The sequence below is a fragment of the Leucoraja erinacea genome, chromosome 6 (genome assembly GCF_028641065.1).
Source record: "Leucoraja erinacea ecotype New England chromosome 6, Leri_hhj_1, whole genome shotgun sequence".
Taxonomy (NCBI): Eukaryota; Metazoa; Chordata; class Chondrichthyes; order Rajiformes; family Rajidae; genus Leucoraja; species Leucoraja erinaceus.
In genome coordinates, this window is record NC_073382.1 from 52694684 (window position 1) to 52717184 (window position 22501).

The 22501-nt window shown below is 38.9% G+C and overlaps 2 protein-coding genes across 6 annotated transcripts in view; one reads left to right on the forward strand and one right to left on the reverse strand.

Moving 5' to 3' along the window:
• Positions 1-20: 20 nt before the first annotated feature.
• Positions 21-7332, forward strand: msantd4 (Myb/SANT-like DNA-binding domain containing 4 with coiled-coils). Of its 2 annotated transcripts, none has more exons than XM_055637051.1 (3): positions 21-334; positions 997-1468; positions 3517-7332. In XM_055637051.1, the coding sequence occupies exons 2-3, from the start codon at positions 998-1000 to the stop codon at positions 4123-4125; spliced, it is 1080 nt and encodes a 359-aa protein (XP_055493026.1). In that variant the 5' UTR covers positions 21-334; position 997; the 3' UTR covers positions 4126-7332. The 2 variants fall into 2 exon arrangements, with proteins under 2 accessions (XP_055493026.1, XP_055493025.1); XM_055637050.1 differs by having other exon boundaries at positions 21-217.
• A 5024-nt stretch (positions 7333-12356) lies between these two features.
• The window catches only part of LOC129698140 (glutamate receptor 4), a 187811-nt gene continuing 177666 nt past the window's right edge, over positions 12357-22501 (reverse strand). The window contains exons 13-16 of one of the 4 annotated variants that reach the window (XM_055637047.1): positions 21770-22017; positions 17114-17228; positions 13765-13980; positions 12357-13489 (exon numbers count right to left, since the gene is read on the reverse strand). In XM_055637047.1, coding sequence (XP_055493022.1) covers positions 13325-13489; positions 13765-13980; positions 17114-17228; positions 21770-22017 — 744 coding nt within the window. In that variant the 3' untranslated portion in view covers positions 12357-13324. Of the gene's footprint in view, positions 13490-13732; positions 13981-16446; positions 16562-17113; positions 17229-21769; positions 22018-22501 lie in introns of all 4 variants that reach the window. The other 3 variants (XM_055637045.1, XM_055637044.1, XM_055637046.1) reach the window with 3 other exon arrangements.

Below are 22501 nucleotides of genomic sequence, written 5' to 3' on the forward strand. Positions count from 1 at the left end.
GCGGGTGGGCGAGGTGGGCGGGGGGAGGCTGGTCACTTCCGTTGCTAGGTTCTTTGTATTGGGAACGTGGATACTGCCGCCTCTTGCACCTCCTCAGCTTCACTGCTAGCATCTTGCACTGGAGCCACCTCTTTTGTGTGCTTTAATGTACATCTGGGTTGATTGTGTACAGTCTTAAAAAGTCTCTGCTCATTTTCTCTCTGGGATTTGCTCTGAGGTACCATCTATTTTGCCGGTTTAATGGTATTGTGGCCTGTTGCGCTTGTGAAGTTTTGAAGCAAAGGACGTTATCTTTGGAATATCTATTTTATTGGTATCTTTATTCATTTAACAGGTGAATATTCCAGGGGTATATGTGAGTGGAAGTACAGTTTTCTGTCAAATGCAAGAGTTGCACATAAATAATCTGAAATATACATATTTTGGAGCCTTTCTTCCCTATGTTGTACAGATTGGGTTATTTAACATATGCCTTTCAATTGTTGAACACCTTGAGCGAAATATATAACATATATAAAACATTAATACATATAAAAATATATATATAAGAAACATAGATGCTTGCTGGAGTGGGAAAGTTAAGTGTCTAGGATTCCTGACGTTTATGGAATGAGTTCTACTCATCTGAGTTTGTCTCAAGAAGGCTTCTGACCCAAACGTCACATATTCCTGTTCTCCAGAGATGCTGCCTGACCCGCTGAGTTATTCCATAATTTTGTGTCTACCTTCAGTATAAACCAGCATCTGCAGTTCCTTCCTGCACATCTCATCTGAGTTTAGTTTTGTGTCAGAACTGTGATGCTTTACTCCTGGCCAGAAAAATGGCAGTTGTAGGAAAGCACTGATGTTCATAATTTCATAACGTTTATTAATGTTCCTGAAACCTGTTTCTGCATTTGTGAGCTTGTTTCTATCGCCCATGTCTTCTGATGTAATATTGGATTTTAAAAAGTAATGTGTTCAAAGAATTAACTAGATTTTATTTAATTGTTTTAGAATGAAACAGTTCAAGAGGAAAAGGAAAAGCAATTTTACACTGAAAGAAACCGAAATCTTACTGAAGGAAGTGAAGGATAAAAAAGAAATAGTATATACACAACAACATGATGCAGTGACCAATGAGCTAAAATGGATGGCTTGGAAGGAAATTGCAGAAAAAGTCAGTGCTGCAAGTAGTGGTGAACAACGTACTGCATATGAAGTAAAGAAGAAATATACCGATTTAAAGTGTTATTTGAAGAAAAGAGGGGAATGCTTAGACCGGATGGAAGCAATAATGACTGACTGTAGCCCTAGTTCACTCCACTGTTTTAATCGCAATGTGTTCAATGGTGGAACATCTTGTCATTTTGAAGATTCTTTATTGGTCAATGATCCCAGTCGATCCCTTTGTGTAATCAAAGTAGAAGGTGTGGCTGATGATGTGGAAGAGGAGGAGGAAGAGGACCAGGAGCCACAAAATCCCGAGGTTTGTCCTGTAATTATTAAAGCCTGATCTAAGAGAGGACGTGGTTTCTGATGAGTGTATGTTATGGAGTTTTATTGGGAAGAGCCGTTTTCAGAACATCGCAATGATTCAAAAGGTGGAACACAATTTGTATTGAATTAATTTAGGAATATAAAAGTGGGGTTGCATTGCAGAACTGTCCATGCATTCATCAACAAGAAGCATGTGCGACCATGGCAGTCCACTATCTTGCACTTCACATTTCTTTCACTCTACCTTTATGATTTTGAACAAATCCATTTTCTTTACAAAGGAAACCAGCCATTAATGTTCTTTGCAATAGTTTAATTTTGTAATTATGTACTACAATATGGTGGCACAACTAGTAGATATGCTGCCTCAGAGCTCCAGGGACCTGGGTTCAATCCTGGCCCATTTGGTGTCGTCTGTATGGATCTGCATTTTTCCCTTGTGACCATGTGGCTTTCTTTTCGGTGCTCCAGTTTCCTCTCGTATCCCAAAGACCGAAACTTTGATAGGTTAATTGACCACTGTAAATGTTCCCTAGTACATTGATTGGGGGGTGGAGTAGGGTAGGGAGGTGGGATGTGAAGAGTGGCAGAATTGTCAGGAGTCAGTAGAGATTAAAATGGGTCGGATGGAATTGGCAAAAGAATGAGTACTTGATGGAAAACATGGACCGGTGCCTATTTCCATTTAGTAGCTCTCTAATTCTATGACTGAAAAACAGGCTATGCTTCCAAATGTTGCTGCAAGTTTAAGTTTTGAGTTCTGAGCATATAATGCAAAATACAACTGCCATAAACATTTAGTAAGTGCTGCATTATATAGCGATTATGATTTCAGATTCAGATTCAATTTTAATTGTCATTGTCAGTGTACAGTACAGAGACAACGAAATGCATTTTTAAATTTGGCATTGTTTAAAATTTCAATCTTCACACATGTACATACTATATTATACATGTACAAACACTCATTTGAGTACGGTTACGCAAATCGTTAGTTTTCAAAGCTAGGACTGACTTTGAATGCTAGCACATAGACTGGTTCACAAATGTTTTTGTGGACCATTTGGTTAAGGATCCAGATTATGAAAAAATGGCAACATATTGCACGATCAAGATAGGACACGGGTTGGCAGGAAGACTGCACAGTTTTGCTGGTAGACATTGTGGTTTTGGTGGGTGCTGTGAATGGTACACACTGCAGTGTCTGTGCTGGTGGTGGGGGGAATGAGTGTTTAGTGGAGAATTGGGTACCAATCAAATAGGCCGCTGTGCCACCTTTGTAAGTTGGAGAAAAATTTTAATGGTTTAAATTCGGATTTGCATTCTGTTTAATGCATTAGTTTAGAGATACACAGTAGTAACAGTCCCTTCAGCCCACTGAGTCTTCGCCAACCAGCGATCATCCATACATTAGTTCTATCCTACACACTAGGGACATTTTACTTACCTACCAATCATCATTACCAATTAATCTACAAACCTGGTTGACACAAAATGTTAGAGTAACTCAGCGGGTCAGGCAGCATCTCTGGAGAGAAGGAATTGGTGATGTTTCGGGTCGAGACCCTTCTTCAGACTGAAAAAACCGAGAACTTTTCTGAAGCGGAGGGACATTCTTCACCTTCGATTTAAACTAGCATCTGCAGTTCTTTCCTATACCACCTACAAACCTGCACGTCTTTGGAATGTGGGAAGAATCCAGGGAAAACACACGTGATCACAGGGAGAACATATAGCACCTGTAGCCAGGATCAAACCCAGGTCTCTGGCACTAGAGCAGCAGCTCTATTGCTGTACCACTGTGTGGCCTGCACTGCACTATACACTACATGTATGCCTAAAGGGGATACATAATATGCATGCTTAAATAGATGACTTTTTAAAGAAGAATATAAGGTGATATAAAAATAGATAATTATTAATCTTGCTGCAAATTGTGTGCTTTTAAATAGGTGGGCACTAAAGAGAATTGTGCAATACTGCTCAAATCTTTTCTTGCTATATGATTTTTAAAGTATTACATTGTTCATCTTTCAGATTAGAAACATGGAGGAAGAATCTGGTGCTATTGCAAGTTCACTTTCTATTATTCAGGGATTGGAAGAAACCGATAACTTTTCTGAAGCGGAGGGCCATTCTTCACGTTCTGATGTACCTACAGCGTGGAATTGCAGCCCAGATGCACTTTTCTATATAGAGAAACAGCGGTTAGAATTGGACAAACAACGCGTGGCCCTAGAATCTGAAAGACTGGAGGTGGAGAAAGAACGTTTGCAAATTGAAAGAGAAAAGTTGCGTTACCTGGATATTGCAAATGAAAGGCTGCAGTTGGAAAAGGTTCGCTTGCAGCTCGAGAAAGAGCGTTTGCAAGTCAAGAGAGAGAAATTGAAGCTATTAACAATGCAGGCCAGTAAGTTATCTCGGGAGAAGGAATGTAACTCTCTGGCCGAAAGTACAAGTTTAAAGCATATGGATATTGAAGCAGAAAAGTTAATATTGGAGAAAGAGAGATTACAGCTAAAAAAAGAGAGATTGCAGTTCTTGAATATCGAGTCTGAAAAACTCCAGATAGACAAAGAGCGCCTGCAAATTGAAAGAGAACACTTGCAGTTGCAAAAACATTGCCAAAAAAGTAATTCCATTTAATTATTGGCATATTTTTAAACCTTAATCTTTATCCATCGTTCTAAAGATTTTTTTGCTACAATGAGTTATAGAAAATGCCATCCAGTCCGCAAGGATTTTGTCACTAATTTCATGATCTCTTTCAGGGAGATCGAATCTTAATGTCAACTTTCAAATTCAAATTGGTTAACACGAGCCAACAGCACACAATGCAAAATGTTAAATTTGAATTTTGATTGTGTATGCTTAAGTGGTATTGACATATGAATTTGTATTTATTGGAAGGATCTTTTCAGACTAGTCAATTTTTCTTAGTAAAAGTCTTAGTGAATTTTACTGTAGATAGGTCCTGATCCAAAATGTTCTCCAGGGATCCATGTTCTCCAGGGATGCTGCCTGACATGCTGAGTTAAGCCAGCTTTTTGTCTCTTTCCTTGTTAAATTAGCATTTGCAGTTCCATGTATCTAGATTTTTCCTATAATTCGTTTCCAAAAGACTTGCTGGCCTTGACATCAACCACATTAATCATCTTCAAAGGAATTGCAACAAAGTTGTTTATTCACTAATGACATTTCACACCAATACCTATATATTTGGGCTCGTATATTTGTTATTATTGACAGATCTACACTTGAGCTAGTGTCTAAAACCATACCTATAGCAACTCTAGACCATGTCTACAAGGAGTATAAGAGACAACATACGAACATGTGAAATATTTTTTATGGTAACCTTTGGTTGTTACCCCATTTCAGTTTTAACTTCTTGCATTCAACTTGATTGTCCTGATTTCTTCTGTAAAATCAATTAATTCGAAATTCTGATGTTTTATTCGTGGTTTCAATTTTCAAACACAATTCAGCTGATCAAGCTCAACTTCTTTTAGAGACTTTCCTACCTTGTTTGTCCTGATCAGATTCGGTCCCGGGCCATGGAAATGAAAAAGATGTCTCATGCGGCATTGTGTTAGCTAGTCCCTGGCACTACATAGTACTACGAGAGAAACACAGAAAATCCATCTCTGCGGCCAATCTAGCCAAATGATGTTGGAACATTTAGGTTTGTTCTTCAAAATACTACTGAGTCCTGTGCAATAACTGTTTTTCAGTTCAGTTCAGTTTTATTTAACACAGGGTCAACGGTACAATGAAATGTGTTTGACAAGACAATGGGTCACCTCAGCAGTGATATTATTAAGATAAAAAAAGATAGGATAAAAGTGACATTGGTAGGTAAAAGTTAAAAGACAATAATGTTCTCACTAAGTTGTCAAAACCAAATAACTCCATTGTTTTTTAAAAAAAGGTCAATAAGGGCATTGTAATCCTGAGCCTGTGAGTTAGTGAGAAAAGTTTCACTAGAATTAACGTTGTAAGTCATTTCCAGTGGAAAGATATTATATTTCATATGACTGCAACTTTACAGTTAGACAGACAACCTCTACCTCTAGTTTTGAGATTTACTTTTGTTTACATGGAAGTAAAACATTTTTTTTAATCACTTAGTTTTATGATATCATCCCATTTCAGTTACTAAATGCTAGTCCATTTCGGTAACTCATCGTTGGTGGGGTGTCAAGATTTATCATAACTTATTTGCACAGTAGATAACATATCTGTTGATTAGAAAGTTTGCACTGTGCTTTTAGTAAATTCAGGCACTGTGATAATTGGACTACTGACATAATTCAGTTGCTTTAAAATGAATCAACTTTTCAGCCTAACAAAGCTAAAGCTGTACATTTTCTTCATTTGAGCTTTTAAATACTGGATTTAATAAATTATTGTTCAGTTTTATCAATTTCCATTCAGCACCTTTTGATAAGTTTTCTGGGAAGAAGTTTGCAAGTAGAATTTGTGATGATGATTGATATCTAACCTCCCAATTTACTTGCAGAAGAAAGAAATGCACCAATTTTGTTTTTGCTATTCTGTAATATGCATTTTTTAATTCAAATAGTATTTAGAAAAAAAACTAGTGAATTACAAGACTATACTGTGCTTGGTTTTAGGAATACTGTGAATTAAACTAAATTTCTAGTCCCTTGTAGTTATACCTAATCCAAATATGCAATTTAGGAAAATATCAAAGGGTCTTGTTAAGTACCAAAGGGAAAACTAATATAACAATTAGTCTGTTGTATCAATAAATATGCACTACTATTTTACTTGGCTGACAAAGGTTTAACATGTTTTTGTTACTTGCACTAAATATCACTGGCTGCATTAAAAAAAAAACCCATAAACATTGCTGTATTTGCATGTTTAGTGCAAGCAACCATGGAGAAATTTCTAGCCCAAATAGTTTAAAACCAAGTTTTTCCAAATACTTTTCTTGTCGCTTGTAATAAGTGGAACAGGGCCATATAAACCAATGTAGTTATTTCATTTAGACTGACAAATCAGAGACTGCAGAGTACTTCAATTTTCTTAATCAATGTACTTGGTCCTGGTTGATACTCAGTAAAAAAAACATCACCACGTTCCTAAAACACTTAACATAGCAGTCCATTGAGTGTGGGTTTGAGTTTCATTTCTCTGCCAGTTTCTTATGTGAGAAATGGCCATTGCAGGGAGATGTTGTGTGGTTGGGTCAAACAACCCAAGGAATTTGGGGTATATTTGTAGTTAAGTAGCAAAGGGAAACTACTTAAGGAAAACAATAGTAAATATATTATACTGGCAGATCTATGCACTCAATTTGCTTTAAGTCAACTTTCTTTGAACGATAAACAAGTGACTGGAGTGGTGACGTGTAGCCTTAACTTCATGTTTGGAACTGACAAGTAAAATTCTAATTAAATTGTTAAATATAGTTTCGTGCTAATGGCACGCATTAACGCCCAGAACATGTAGCGAGCTACTAATTCTGAAACCCAGGCAGTTCTAGTAGTAATTATAGTTGTTATTTACTAGTTTGAATTGTCTAAATTCTGTGAGTAGAGATTTGGAAAGGGCTTATTGAGGCACTGTTGATCTTGGTGAATAGATCGATAATGTGTTTATAAGTTTAATAAGAGAGAATATTTTAACTTTACATGTGGCCCCAGAGCATCACCTAAATAATTTTTAAATATTCTGTCAAATTCTAGTGGTGCTCACAAAGCTACAAAGACAAAAAAAAAAACGCTTCTGGTCAAATTATTGTCTTTGCTATTAATTGCATTGAAAACTGGGTCATAATGTTGGCTTCATCACTTCATCCAAAGACCAAAATGAAAATGTAGCTGATTTTTTTTTTTCCCCCCTTGATCTCTACCTGGTACCCCCATGAAAGGTTTTGCATTTGCAATGATCAGGTAGATGAAATGTGAAGAGTATGTTCTGTGTGAAGTGTTATTTGCATCCATGATCTGCAGAAAATTATTCTAGTTACTGTCTGGATGGTGAGGGGAATAATATATTGCACTGGATTGCATTGACTGCATTTCCAATTGGAAGAGCTATTTTTCAGTTCAAAACTGCAGTGTCCTAGAAAGGGCACAAATTGCTGGAGTAACTCGATGGGTGAGGCAGCATCTTTGGAGAACATGGATAATTGATGTTTTGGTAACGTCGCCTACCCATGTCCACCAGAGATGCAGCCTGACCTGAGTTACTCCAATACTTTGTGTCCTATTGTGTAAACCGGCATCCGCCATTCCTTGTTTCGGCTGTGTCCCAGACTGTGTGTGCGGTATCTATTGTGGAAGTCTGGAGATGTAGGAGGCAAAGGGAAGATAAGGTACTCTAATTTATGCTTTATGTTTTACTACTGATAAAGCCTCGCATCCAGCTTTGGTGTGTGTCTGGGGCATTTTGTGGGCTGGGCCTCCTTATTAAGGGCCAGTTGTTGTGACCATGCCACTAGAATCCAGACTGCAGGCAGCCAGTGAGGCAGGACCTCTGTATCCAGCCATGGTACGTGCGAGTGAAGGCTGATTCACGGTGAGGCACTGTGCCAGAATGATTCAGTCCCTTGTAAATACTCTAAAATACATTTGGAACAAAATGTATGATTTACTTAAACGTGTAGTTTCTAATACACTTACAATGTAATTTGACATTAAAATGTATGATTTACTTAAACGTGTAGTTTCTAATACACTTACAAGGTAATGTCAAATTACATTTCTATGTATAATTTTTGTTTCCCCCCCCATAGCCATCAATGTTTTCCCCAACAAAATGGCATTGACTGGTAATTCTGATACTGAATGGTGGTGGAGCCTGTGATAAGTTTATTCAGGAAATGTTCTTTTATGGTCACCTTAGCTACTAAATACTGTTTGTGTCATGTTTTCTTTAATAGTTATACATGGAGTAGATTTTTGTGTAAAGGAAAAATATTCCTGTTGGCTAGCTCACCAAAAATAAAAGTTGGTATTTTCTAAAATATCTTTCTGAAGAACGCGTCTTGAATGTTTCTTATTAAAACAATGCTATAAAAATGATTGTATAACTCTTGAGAACGGAAATTATGAAAAATCAGTCATGATCAATCATAACATTTCTGTCCTTTGCCCCCTCCATTGACAGAATGTGGCCAAACACACACTAGAAGAATGGCATCTCCTATAAAGTTTACAACCCAACGGTGTGAATATTGAATTCTCTATTTTCAAGTAACACCCCCTCACTCTTTCCTGTCATTCCCTAAAATGAGCTCCTTGTTGACCTTTTATTCCCCTGTCTTTTCCCCCTCCCCTACTCTTCATACCAAGGCTACCAGCATAATCAAGGACAAGTCTCACCCCGGTCACATCTCTTCTCTCCCGTCAGGCACGAGGTACCTCGTATGAAAACACGGACCTCCAGATTCACCATCAGTTTCTTTCCAGCTGTTGTCAGGCAACTGAACCATTCTATAACCAACACAAGCGGTCCTGACCTTCCATCTACCATGTATTTTAGAGATACAATGCGGAAACAGGCCCTTTGGCCCCCTGGGTCCGCGCCGCCCAGTGATCCCCGCACATTAACACCATCCTACACCCACTAGGGACAATTTTTACAGTTACCAAGCCAATTAACCTGCGAACCTATACTTCTTTGGAGTGTGGGAGGAAACCGTAGATCTCGGAGAAAACCCACGCAAGTCGTGGCGAGAATGTAGAGCTCCGGATAGCACCCGTAGTCGGGATCAAACCCGGGTTTCCGGTGCTGCATTCGCTGTTAGGCAGCGCCATCGTAACCCTCGGACTATCTTTTATCTGACTTTACGGGACTTTATTTTGCACTAAATGTTCTTCCCTTTATCCTGCATCTGTACACTGTGGATGGCTTGATTGTAATCATGTATAGTCTTTCTGCTGATGCATAGCATGCACCAAAAAAGCTTTTCTCACAGTTTCAATTGAATTTATTGTCACGTGTACCGAGGTACAGTGAAAAGCTTTTGTTGCATGCACTGTACCTTGGTACATGTAATAATTAAACTCTTCAAGGGAACAAAGGTCCATCAATGAATAGAGCTTGTGGATAAGTTTCTTGGGACCTGGTGTGTGACTTTCATTGCAAGTTAAATGTAGCTAGTGAAAGTGTGCCATGGCAATAAACATTGTAGTTAGTGTTGACTCTGTACATGCCAAGATAATGGGGGTAAGAGCAGCAATATTACCTGCCTCTGCCAGAAAGTCACTGGAACATTTCTAACATTGCTTTATGACACAGGAGACCATTCGGTCCACTAATTATATGCTAGCTCTCAGGACAATCCCATTATCCCACTTATTTATACACAGCTTTCCTCATAAAAAATAACCTCTCATTATTTTCCCTTTGACCATCTACAATATAGATAATTTACAGCAGCCATTTATTGCACCAAATAGCATATCTTTGGGATGTAGAAGGAAATATGCTGTCGGATGTACCCATAGCAGACACACAGACTCAGTGCTGACAGTCCAGCTCGATGCTCTCCTTATTGTTAACAATTCCCCCCCAGAATCTAGCAGTCACCTACACACAAGGGGCATTTGCAGTGGCAATTTAACTTACCAACCTGTCCATCTTTAGGATGTGGGGTGGGGTGGGGAGGGGGGGGGGGGGACTAGAGCGTCTGGGGGAAACCCACAGGGTCACATGGGCAAACTCAACACGGACCACACTGGAGATCAGGATTGAACCCATTGAGTCTGGCGCTGTACGGCACCCTGCGACAGTCACGCAAGACTCTTAATTTTTTCCACAGTATCTCTGCACATCATTTCGCACAAGTCTCGTGGTAGAATAGAAACATAGAAACTAACTAAAAAATAGAGCTAACTTAGAGCATAAATGGGTAACCATTCAACCCACATCACCCTCACTCCAAACCCAAAGTATGTCTGACAAGTAAACACTCTTAACTCTGAACTCTTGAAGGTCACCCTAACATTATTGCACTGTAGATGCTTGCATATCTTCAAAGAGGACAATTTCCAAGTCTTAAGTCTAGTTTAGAGATCCAGCATGGAAACAGGCCTTTGGCCCAGTGAGTCTACGCTGACCAGCGATCCCTATACACTAGCACTATTCTATACACTGGGGGCAATTTATAATTTTACCGAAGCCAATTAACCTACAAATCTGTATATCTTTGGAGTGTGGAAGGAAACTGAAGCACCCAGTGAAAACCCATGCGGTCACGGGGAGAATACAAACTCCATACAGATTGTACCAGTAGTCGGGATCGAACCCAGGCCTCTGGCACTGTAATACACCAACTCTACCCCTGCGTCACCGAGCCACGGAGTCATTTGTTCACACATTCATGGAAACCACAAGAGAGATTGGGCCTTACAGTCAACATCAATAAAACAAAGACCTTCAACCAACCCACCCCTGATTCCAGCAACACCTTCCAAGGCAGGAACCTTCCTGAGGTTCTGTGGTTTTGGTACCCATTGGAAGATTCGTCGGACGGTGGGGCCGGGAGGGAGCTGGAGATGTCAGATGTGAGGAGCATGAGCAAACAATTCCACATCTCTCCACCTCCTCACCCCAACTACCATGTTCTTCTGCCTGTCTTGTGGCAAAGTTTGTAGATCCTACACCAGCCAGTTGAGAACTCACAGAACTGGAGTGGAAGCACGGGTAACTCATCCTACCTCTCAAATGCATGCCTGTACCTCGGTACATGTTACAATAATAAACCAACCTAAACCAGCTTCTTTTGTTTACTATGTTGATATTTTTCGTTCTTAACAACGTTTTACGCATAGGCTATGTGCTTGTAAAACAGCGTGTAATTCAAAAACGTGTAAATTAAATACACGACTACACTGTCAGCTGTAAATTTAAGCCTGTTATTCCAAAAATACCAGCGCATAAATCAAGCTTCGGTATTAAGAGAACAAGCGTGTTATTTGCTAAACCCATAAATCAAACATGCATAAAACACAAGAAGCCTGTATTTACCTTTGTGTGTTTTACAATAAAAATGTTATGTGAAAATGTTGTGGTGTGATCCTGAAAGGTTTGTGTGAAAACAGCAATGTAACTCAATTTTATTTTAAATAAAAACCCTCCTCTTCCTTGCACCGACTGTAAAACAACTCACTAGTTTTGAGCACAGCTCTGCTCTAAGATCTTTGGTTTTGAGAAAGCCACAAAGTGCTGAACTTACTCAACGGGTCAGCCAGCATCTCTCTGGGTAGGCAATGTTTCGGGACGGGACCCTTCTTCTGTTTTGAAGTTCACTGTGCTGTAAGATTGCTGCTCGATAATGCCAGTGGTTTATCATCTGGTTCACCAAGCCGCTGGATTGTTGTCGCACGGCCGTCCCACTTACCAGGATGGTTCCTGCTATCCCTTCCACTTACCTGGGCTCAGTTCGTATACTCCCTTCCGATTCACCGCGCCCAAGATCACATGCTGGCTTCAGACTCACTGGGGCCTTGGTTTCTGTGGTTCATTGAATCTCACCTGGTTTTTTTTTCAACGCTGCCTCAAAATTTACAAATTTCACTGGAGCATTTATCATGCCATTGTAAAAACTTTGAAACAACTATTGCATTTCAAAACGTTCATCATAGATTATACATTACTACAGCACAGAACAAGGCCACAAATTGTTTGTTTCATTCCTTTGAAAGAGCACTTATCCCCTTTCTTTCTCCATTGTCATATTATTCCCTCCCTATAAATTGATTCAATTCCCCTTTAGAAGTTACCGTTGAATTTTATTCCCCAATCGTTTCAGGTTGTGCATTCCATACAATCTGTAATTTAATATTTATAATATAAGGTCATAGAATATTAAAATATGAAGTAGAATACTCTGAGGTGTGGATTTTACTAACATTCTGATATTCAAATAAATATAAGAATTATTCAGTTTTATTCATTTTAGTGGGTACAAAAACACAATTTATTACACAGTACAATATTTTGTTTTGACTATACATTGTAGACTGAGGTGTAAACTAACATTCCCTTTCAAGTTAGACATATGGCAGTTTGAATTATGCAATAATTGTAATGAATAAAATGGAAACATCAAACAAGAAGACAATGTGTTTTTTTCATTACAAAATTATTTTTATACGTTAATAAGATGTGGCATTATTTCTCTATATTGCAACAGAATCTTCCCTACATGGTTAAAAAAAGATTTTTATTTCCACTACTAATTTTTTTTCTCATTAACATACTTTCATTAAAAAGCAAGCATTTTGTTTTGTTCCTTTCAAAAAAAAACTTTCCTTTTTTTAAAGAAAAAAAAATAACATTTGCAGTAAAATTTTCACAAATTTTACATATTTATTATTTTCCTCCATGGTTCCAAGGTTTGTTTTCCAGGATAAGTGGTTCACTCCCCTTTACTCTATGGATATTCTGAAATTTAGACACAGGCTAATATGTTCATTAATTGCTATTTTCATAATGTGTCTAAAGACAAAAAGCCAAGTGTGATTTCTTCTAGCAATGGGTCCTTCACATCTGGATTTCTACTGGTAATGATTTTGTTTCCTTATTGGCATGTATTTCTTCACATGCTTTTAGTTTCCTTGTTCTGCAACCTTGATGGATTTTTTCCTGATGTCAGATCAGAGTTGGGCTGTTTTAACCATAGCTCATGCACACTTTTTCCTGATAGTAATCTGTTTCAAGCAAGTTCTCTCCCACCCTGCATTTTTGCCTTCACTTTAAGTGAGGATCCTTGCAATGTTGTCACAATCTGTGCTGCTTTCGCGTCAGTCACAGAGACTGTTGTCTATAATTTTTTTTAAGGCACTCAAATAGTATTTGGTTTTTATGGTAGATCTGATGCTACTATAGCCAATCCTGGGTTCTGTCTAATGGTAGGAACAGTGTGCACAGCCTTTGAGCAGTCTGGAGTCAATACACGGCCATTTTCTCCGACGCTTCCAGTTATGGATAATCGGGCTTTGTTTCTCATCGCTTCTGAAAAAGTCAGCTGAATTGAAAAGAAAAATACTATTACTTAATGACCTTATTCAACTAAAAGCAACAACAAAACACAATAAACACCAAAAAAGTCATTCTTAGCTAGGAAATAAGCAGGTGAATACTATAACATCCTCTTAAGTATGTCTTTAATGGCCATAGCTCAATATATAAGCAAGCAGTACCACTTGACATCATACCACAACACTTCATTACAAATGCACCACCCACTTTATTAGGCCCTAAATCCTACCCCTAAATTTTAACACTTTCGGTTCCATATACGTTGTAACCTTCTCTATATGTTGCTAAATTCTGGGTATTCTGCGAGGAAGTTGGATTAAAATTCTGTGTACTCTTTGCCACCTTCATTCTCTTCGCTTCTGCCCTGGACTTGTAACAGAATTCTACCAAAGCCACCAGCATTGCCAAACCAAGGCCTCCAACTAGAATATAGAAGACTCCAGCTACGTTGCTAAGGCTCAAAGCGCTCGTCTTGTCCTAAGAAGAGAAAAGGCATCTTAATTAGATTTCTGTACAGAATGCATATGCAACAAGGACAGGACAATACATAACTACTGTAATACTACAATCTACACTTAAAATAATCAATCCCTTGAGCAAACTGATTAAGTGACTGGAATTAAATAAAGTGTGTATATTATTTTATAATATAAATTTTATATTATATTATAGAGCTAGGAACAGTGATAAGAATCATACCCCAAATGAAGATAGGCATTGATATTAAAATATTCCTTTAGATCTTTGTAGGAAATTGTTCATCCTTTGAAATTTTACATAATTACAAAGAGTGAACAATGGAGATGGAATAAAAATATTAATAATATGCAAATATATTTTTTAGTGTAGCAAGTAGGTTAAAGAAAATTTTAAAAAACATTTTCCAAGTTTGGCTCTGATTTTGTTGAATGAAATGTAGTATTTTTTACTATAATATGCGTGAAACTGCCGGTAAAAGAAGTTGGTTAAACACGGTAGAACTTTTGAATTAATAGGAAAAAGGCCAGTTACTAATTATTTATTTTATTGTTTCAATGACTTATCAGTAATCTACTGTTAGTTTAGTTTAGTTTAGAGATATAACATTTAAAAAACACGCTCTTCGGTCCACCAAGTCTACGTTGACCATCGATCACCCCTTTACACAAGTTCTATGTTATCCCACTATCTCATCCTCTCCCCCACTAGGGGCAATTCACAGAGGCTAATGTACCTATAAACCGCACGTCTTTGGGACGCGAGAGGAAACCAGAGCACCCGGATGAAACCCACACGGGCACAGGGTGAATGGGCAGACTTCACACAGACCGCACCTGAGGACATGATCGAACCTGGGTCTCTGGTGCTGTGAGGCGATGGCTTTACCTGCTGTGCCACTGTGCTGCCAGTGCTCAGTGGATTTTATTGTTTGAGTTTTAAAAGTCACTTCAAGTAATTTTAATAATATTTAAATATCTCAAATATTTGTATATCAGACAAATTTGGAATTAAAAAAAAATCTTGGCTTCATTGCGGTAATTCTGGGGCAAGGCCTTAGCTGTACATTGGCTGAGGTCTAGTCACTGCTGAAGCTGCAATATGCATCAGCGCCTGGGATCAGTCCAGGATGATTAGACCGAGATGCAGATTCGGCAGATGGAGTGGGGAGATGGGACTTTTGAGGGAGGGCCTGAATTAAGCTCAATATGGTGTGTAATGCTACAAGAAGGACGGCCTCCCTTTGAATATAAATCCATTTGCTCTTTTTATTGAATGGAAAAAATATCTATAGTGGTAATTGAAGAAAGGTGCAATGGACAATGTTTCTCCAACTGGTTATTTATGTTTCACACAGAGAGTGGTGAATCTCTGGAACTCTCTGCCACAGAGGGTAGTTGAGGCCAGTTCATTGGCTATATTTAAGAGGGAGTTAGATGTGGCCCTTGTGGCTAAGGGGATTAGGGGGTATGGAGAGAAGGCAGGTATGGGATACTGAGTTGGATGATCAGCCATGATCATATTGAATGGCGGTGCAGGCTCGAAGGGCCGAATGGCCTACTCCTGCACCTAATTTCTATGTTTCTATGTTTATTCTTCATCAGATTGTTTTGCATGCAAATAGGATTTACCTATTTAATAAAGGCTAACACTACTAAAATTAATCCACTATATGTGTATGATAGCTACATTTTAGCATAATTATCCTATCATTTTCAAAATATACAATGCATATTAGTGTTTCTGTTCCAATGGACGGGCAAAAGAGGGCCAATAATTGTACGTGCTTTATGTAATTCATTCAGCTAAAACTTAATGGATTGTTACTGGCCAGAGCCATGGCTGGGCAAATTCTTGATTAGTATGGATGTCAGAGGTTATGGGGAGAAGCCAGGAGAATGGGGTTGAGAGGGAAGGGTAGATCAGCCATGAAGGAATGGCAGAGTAGACAATGGGCCAAATGACCTAATTCTGCTCCTATCACGTACTTTATGAAATGATTTACTTTTTTATGTTGTGTGACATTTATCGATTGCTTGTGAAATTATAACAGATTACTTCCAATGGGCCGGAATAATCGGTTATGATTATTGATTAGTCTGCAACATTGAATATAAAAGTACTGTGTTTTTCAAAGGATATAGGGAGAAAGTAGGAATGGGGTACTGATTTTGGATAATCAGCTATGATCATATTGAATGGCGGTGCTGGCTCGAAGGGCCGAATGGTTTACTCCTGCACCTATTTTCTATGTCTGTAATATTTTGTGCCAGTTTATATGATTTTCAGTCCTAAGCCTGACTGTTTTAATTTTGTGTGAATTGTACATAAATATTGAATCTTATGTGTGTTGAATATTACAAATTTCTACATTTATCTACCATAATAAGGTAAATTTACATTTACATTTTTACCCCTAAACTGTTCTGAGAAGACAACAGTAGGTCCCAAACTGCAGCGACTGACCTTACTTCCAGAGTCCTTGGCTCCACATTCACCTTTATCGTACCACCATTTGTTTTTCAGCTTGTCTAAGATGCCTTGCTCACTGAGTTTCAAAACTGCAAGGTTTACCGGAACTCTTCACGTGGAAAATAACATAAATAACATTATATATGTTATTTTATGTTATTCAATTAAAGCCACACAGAATTTCATTACAAAGTGATAAAGCAAAGCCCCAGCGGCTGTGTACTGCATGGGCCCTTGTACAGACGCAGGCATACAACTGGGACCTGCTATATCGCTTTAAATAACAGGCACATACTGCTAGGAACATATTTAAATAAAAGCAAGAGCAAATACTGTGAAACCAGAAATATTGGCTGGAATTCTTAATGGACTGTTTCCTAGCTTAGGATTTATGAAAGTTAAATAACTTGATGCATTATTAAATGTAAAGTATATATGCATCATTTACAGCATCGTACTGTGTGGGACAGGGGAAGCAAATATTAGTGTTTTGACAGTACTTACATTGACTTGCTATTTTGTTAAAAAGGAATAAAATCCATAGCAGGTTGACTTGCTGCTGTTGTGCATTGGTCAGTTACCATCGAGCTCGAATCATACTCTAGCAGACGTACCTATTACCAGTGCACTGTTACCCACTTGTGGCGACATTGAGGCTAACCTTGGAGTCACCTCCCCCGCTGCCACACTCTCCTTTGTCGTACCACCATTTGTTTTTCAATTTGTCCAAGAGGCCTTGTTCATTCAGTTTTAAAACTGCGAGGTTAACAGCATTTCTTGAAACGATAAAACATACTTGTAAGAAAGTGCACAGCTGTTAGAAATTGAGATGGATGAGGACAAATAGTCATCTCTTCTATTCCATGCTAAAAAACACCTTCATTTCATTTGCACCTTTGAGTCAGCAAGCCTGCTATAACAAACTTGCTTTATAAACTGTTCAATGCAACTAGGCTATGGGTCTTCTTGCTAGCAATCTAGTGAGGGGTTATTTTGACTTCTAGCAACGTATGTCAGGTGACTTTGAATTGATCGCTTAATTATACACTCTGCCATTTTCTTTGCTATTGACTGGAAAGGATGGAAAATTCAAACAGAATCTGTAACAGGCAGTCAATCCAAAATCACCCACTTTACGCCATTTCCAAAGAGTTAAAATTACCCCTTCACTAAGATGGTCATTTCGGAGTTACCAAAATAGACGCAATAAATGCTGCTACCACAATCATGAATAAATAAAGAATGGAAGGCATAAGTAATAAGGTGGTGACAATTTAGTCTTTCAAGTTGATAGAAGCATAGAAATTCTAGTGTAAATGAAAGGGATTTGTCCCACTGAGATATTGAATCTCTATTTTCCCGATCTTTAATCAGCTTAATTATATTATTGTTTTGCTGGTGTAACATAATTTCTGCTTTAAAAGGTGAGTTCAATTTAACTTCAACAGCCATTAAGCTATTGCATTTTATAATCTAGTACCATTTTGTGGAAAATGTTTCCTAACATCTGTCTCTAAGCTTAAAGCTGTGTTCCTGTGTCTTTGTATTTGCACAATATTGTGCACTGAATTGACATAACCAGCCTTCTCCAAGTATCCAGTACAGTACATATAAGTGGCGTCAGTATGGGCACAGATAAAACTTTTCAAGATGTCTGTAGTAATCGGTACGAATAGAATAATTATATTGAAGGAAACATGGAGGGTGATATCTCTGCAGTAGTGCCCGCTTACTCCTGCTGAAGCAATAATACATCTGCAGTGGGAATCTCTTCATCGTCAACTTTAACACTCCAACAGGTCATATTGATTAAAGGCAAATCTACTGCTGGCACTGTCCTTTGATAATTGCACTTTATTTTGCTGTACTCTTTTTCTAAACTAAAGGAATTACATGTCTCTTAAACATCAATCCTGTTTTGTTCAGATGAGGAAGCACTTCCACTACAGTTTTTCCCTGCTACCTGAGTCCATCAAATATGCTTGACTGGTTGCTGTGCTGAACCTAATCTGCAAACTGCACTGGCCACTGTGACAAGCCATGGAATAAAAATCAGAGGCAGCAAATGGTAGATATGCTGTCTTGAAGATATGTATGGAAGAGGTAAAGCTTTATGGACCAGGTCAGCCCAATAAAAAATATGGCTAACATTTTTGCATGCTACTGAATGCTTCTGAAAATAATTTTTTAATGTTCTGCAACATTATTATTGAAAAGGAAATGTCCTTTATGCTCCTTTTAGCATAGTTCAAGTAATGCATAATATTCCTTTCATCAGGGAATGTCCCTTTTGCCCTTTTTATTGCTAAATATCCTTTCTGGTTAATGAAAAATGCAAACTGTGGCATTTGCAAAAAATTATTTGAAAAGTGTATGGAATAACATTTTGGAGGTAGACAAAAGTGCTGGAGAAACACAGCGGGTGCAGCAGCATCTATGGAATGAAGGAAATATGCAATGTTTCAGGCCGAAACCTCATTTTACTTAATTCAGAGCATTTCCTAAATAAACGGAATTCTTACCTCAGAAACTACGAAATGTGCAGAACAGTTTTCTGAATCTGCCAGTTCGCAGCTTAACAGAAGGGTGGGACGCAAGATATGATAAATATTTCCAGTATATGAATTTCCTGATTACAGGTAATTTTTCATCAAAATACTTCCTTGGAAAAAAAACTGGGGAAGGAGTGCCTCTTCCAGTAGTTTGTGGAAGATCAACATTAATGGGCAAGGAGAAAAATATTCACCAGTCCAGCTGAAAAACAATCTACCTCATTTAGTTCAAATAAAAACAAATTGGGGATATTTTGGAGTGGATTATTCCTGAGTGGTCAATAAGGAATCCAAACAGGGGTTGGAGGATCAGTCTCAGGAATATATTAACACCTGAACATAAATGACAGATTTCCATAATGCTGCAATTGCGAATTATAAATTGACGTTCCACTTCTGCAATCAAGGTAGAGTTTTGGTCTTAATTACCAAACGACATGACACAACAAATATACCAAATTAAGAGATAAATATGCCAGGTTTAGAGATAACAGAACATTATTCATGATTGTTGCCTGTGTCATCAGATCTTCTGTTCATCACTGGTACGCTAGAGTTATAGGGTGGCCAATAGCAAATTTATTAAGGTTACTTCAGATTAGCATCCCTTTCCTCTCACCTCATCAACAAGACAAGAGCAACAATGTTAATGAAGTACCATCAGCGCCAGATCTCACCGAACACAAAATGTCCTTATGAGCGTATTGCTGTACCTTCACTAGTATTTGTTTAAATACCAAGATATTCAATATCTAACTCACATGGTGAAACGTCTCTAATAGGATTCAGAAGCCAGAGGAGAAGACCTATTGTGCAGGAATGAACTGCAGATGCTAGTTTATACCGAAGATAAACACAAAACGCTGACGTAACTCAGCAGGTCAGGCAGCATCTCTGGAGAAAAGGAATAGGTGACGTTTTGGGTTGGAACCCTTCTACACACTGAAAGAGAGGTGTGGGAGAGGAGGGGGTACCCTCCCCCTGTTGTCAACCATTATCACATACTGAGAATAAATATTGATGGGCAACAAATCTGCATCAGTCTGCCATAAACCAGCATCATCGTCATTTCAATAACAGGATAAAATGGAACAGCGAATTTGGAAATATGTGATGAGGGGAAGGGTGGATTTCGAGTGGTCTGCTATCCTAATGAACAATTCTCCTGCTTTTGTCAAAATGCAAGCTGAAACTCACCGGTTACTGTTATCCCTGTACGATTCATACCTACACTCAGAAATCCGTTATGCCAGTCCACAGGGAAATTACCTCAATTAGAGTAACAATATCCTATCTCTCCTAATGCTCAAACTAAAGAGGAACAAACTAATAATGGGAAGCTGTGATTTTAAAACGTATTCAGGGAGAAAACAATGCAATAAGAGATATGGCATCTGAACATATGGCATCTGTGTTGTGTAATGTGAATGTGTAACTGGAGAGATGAGTACATACTCCCAAGGGCAGAACTCAAACAAGGTTAATTCTGTGATCACAATCAGCTTGTGGGTGTTGCACAAGATGAAAAAATGGGTTAACAATGCAGCTTTTAAATTGAGTTTAGAGATACAGGATGGAAACAGGCCCTTCGGTCCACCGAGTCCGTGCCGACTGCCGATCGCCCATACACTAGTTCTATCCTCCACACCTGGGGACAATTTACAGAATCCAATTAACCTACGAACCTGCACATCTTTGGCGTGTGCGAGGAAACCGGAGCACCCGGAGAAAGCCCATGTGGTCACAGGGAGAATGTACAAACTCTGTAAAGACAGCACCCGAGGTCAGGATTGAAATAGGTCTCTGGTGCTGTGAGGCAGCAGCTCTACCTCTGTGCCAATGTGCAGCTGTTACACTTTAATAGGCATAGACTTTGAATGTCGTTTATTTATATTTTCCAGTATACCTCCTACTAGGTAATATATTTTAAACTGAAGATAATAAATATTCATAAGTTTTTATATTTCGAGGTAACACTGTCTATTCGCCAATATATGTATCAGCCGCAAAACTAGAGTATGTGCAAGTAAACTGCTTGCAGTACAGCACCTTGAACACTAGGCGCTGGATACATACACAAGCTTTCTCCCTTCTTTCTACATTTTCAGGACAAGAATGGAAAAGAAAGTTTTGTTGCTGCATAGTGCTTAATTTAGTTTTAGTTTTAGAGGTACAGTGTGGAAACAGACCCTTTGGCCCACCGAGTCCCTGCTGACCAATGATCACCCGTACACTTAGTTCTATCCTACACCCGAGGGACAATTTACAGAAGCCAATTATCCTACAAACCTGCATGTCTTTGGAATGTGGGAGGAAACCGGAGCACCCGGACATAACCCACGCAGTCACAGGGTGAATGTACAAACTCCGTACAGACAGCACCCGTAGTCAGGATCAAACCAGGGTCTCTAGCGCCGTAAGGCGGCAACTCTGCCACTGCGCCGCACCACATTCTACATTCCAAATTTCTACATTCAGGTTCTCGCATGTTTGGTGTGCTGGTTCTGCAAAGCCTCCATGTTGTGGAAATACTAAAGTGGATTAGTATTAGTTCCCTCCTTCCAAAGATCTTAGCACCACTAATGAACGTACAGCTTATTATTTTCTTAATAAAGGACCGCTCTTTACCTGTGCAATCTTCAAAGGTGTGAAATGAAATCATGCACATACCATAATCACACAATCTAAAAAAAAATACAAGGGACATCAGGGTAGGTGGAATACTATAACAACACAATGACATATTGTTATACTATCCCACCCACCTTAATGGGGAGTTCTTGGGCGTAGCCACTCCGTATCCTTTGGAATCCAGGTTGCCTCCTACTTTCATGGTGTCACATGGCTTCCTCTGCTCAATGTATTCATTCATGGTGGACTCCAGCAGGAAAGCGAACTTGCCCTTGGATTTGCGGACTCGAGCAACGCCCTCAGCGGTGATCTTGGTGAAAACGGAAGGTTCTGCTGATTTCATGTAGGCCCACATTTTCTCATATATCGCTATTTTTGACCTCTGGAAAAGGCAAAGACAGAATCAACAAACATGGATTTACGCCGTACCATTGACATAGTGACACACAGCAAGGCACTTAATCAGAAGAAGAATGGATGCTGTACAATAACCGATGCATTCTGAAGGATGAGCGCAAGCAAGGCCAGGGAGAAGGGCATGAAGGAGGATCTTAAATGAAGCTGAGAGTTATCAAGGAGCAGGTTCTTGGGGCAGAGTTCCAGAGAATAGCTTAGAGAATGGCCTTCCCACCATGCATGGTAAACCTTTGTAAAAGGGGGTTTCCCCGCTATGGTCTCCCACGTGGGAGCCCATAGGTAAATATTGGCCAGATAGTTAGTGTCTGGGCAATGCTGTGGAGTGACTTGGAAACTACAAATAATTTGAATGTTTAGGGGGAGAAACTGAGCCCCCTGTCTGCCATTTAATGGAGAAAATTAGGTGCAAAGTTTTACCATAGTAGAGTCATAGTCATACAGCGTGGAAA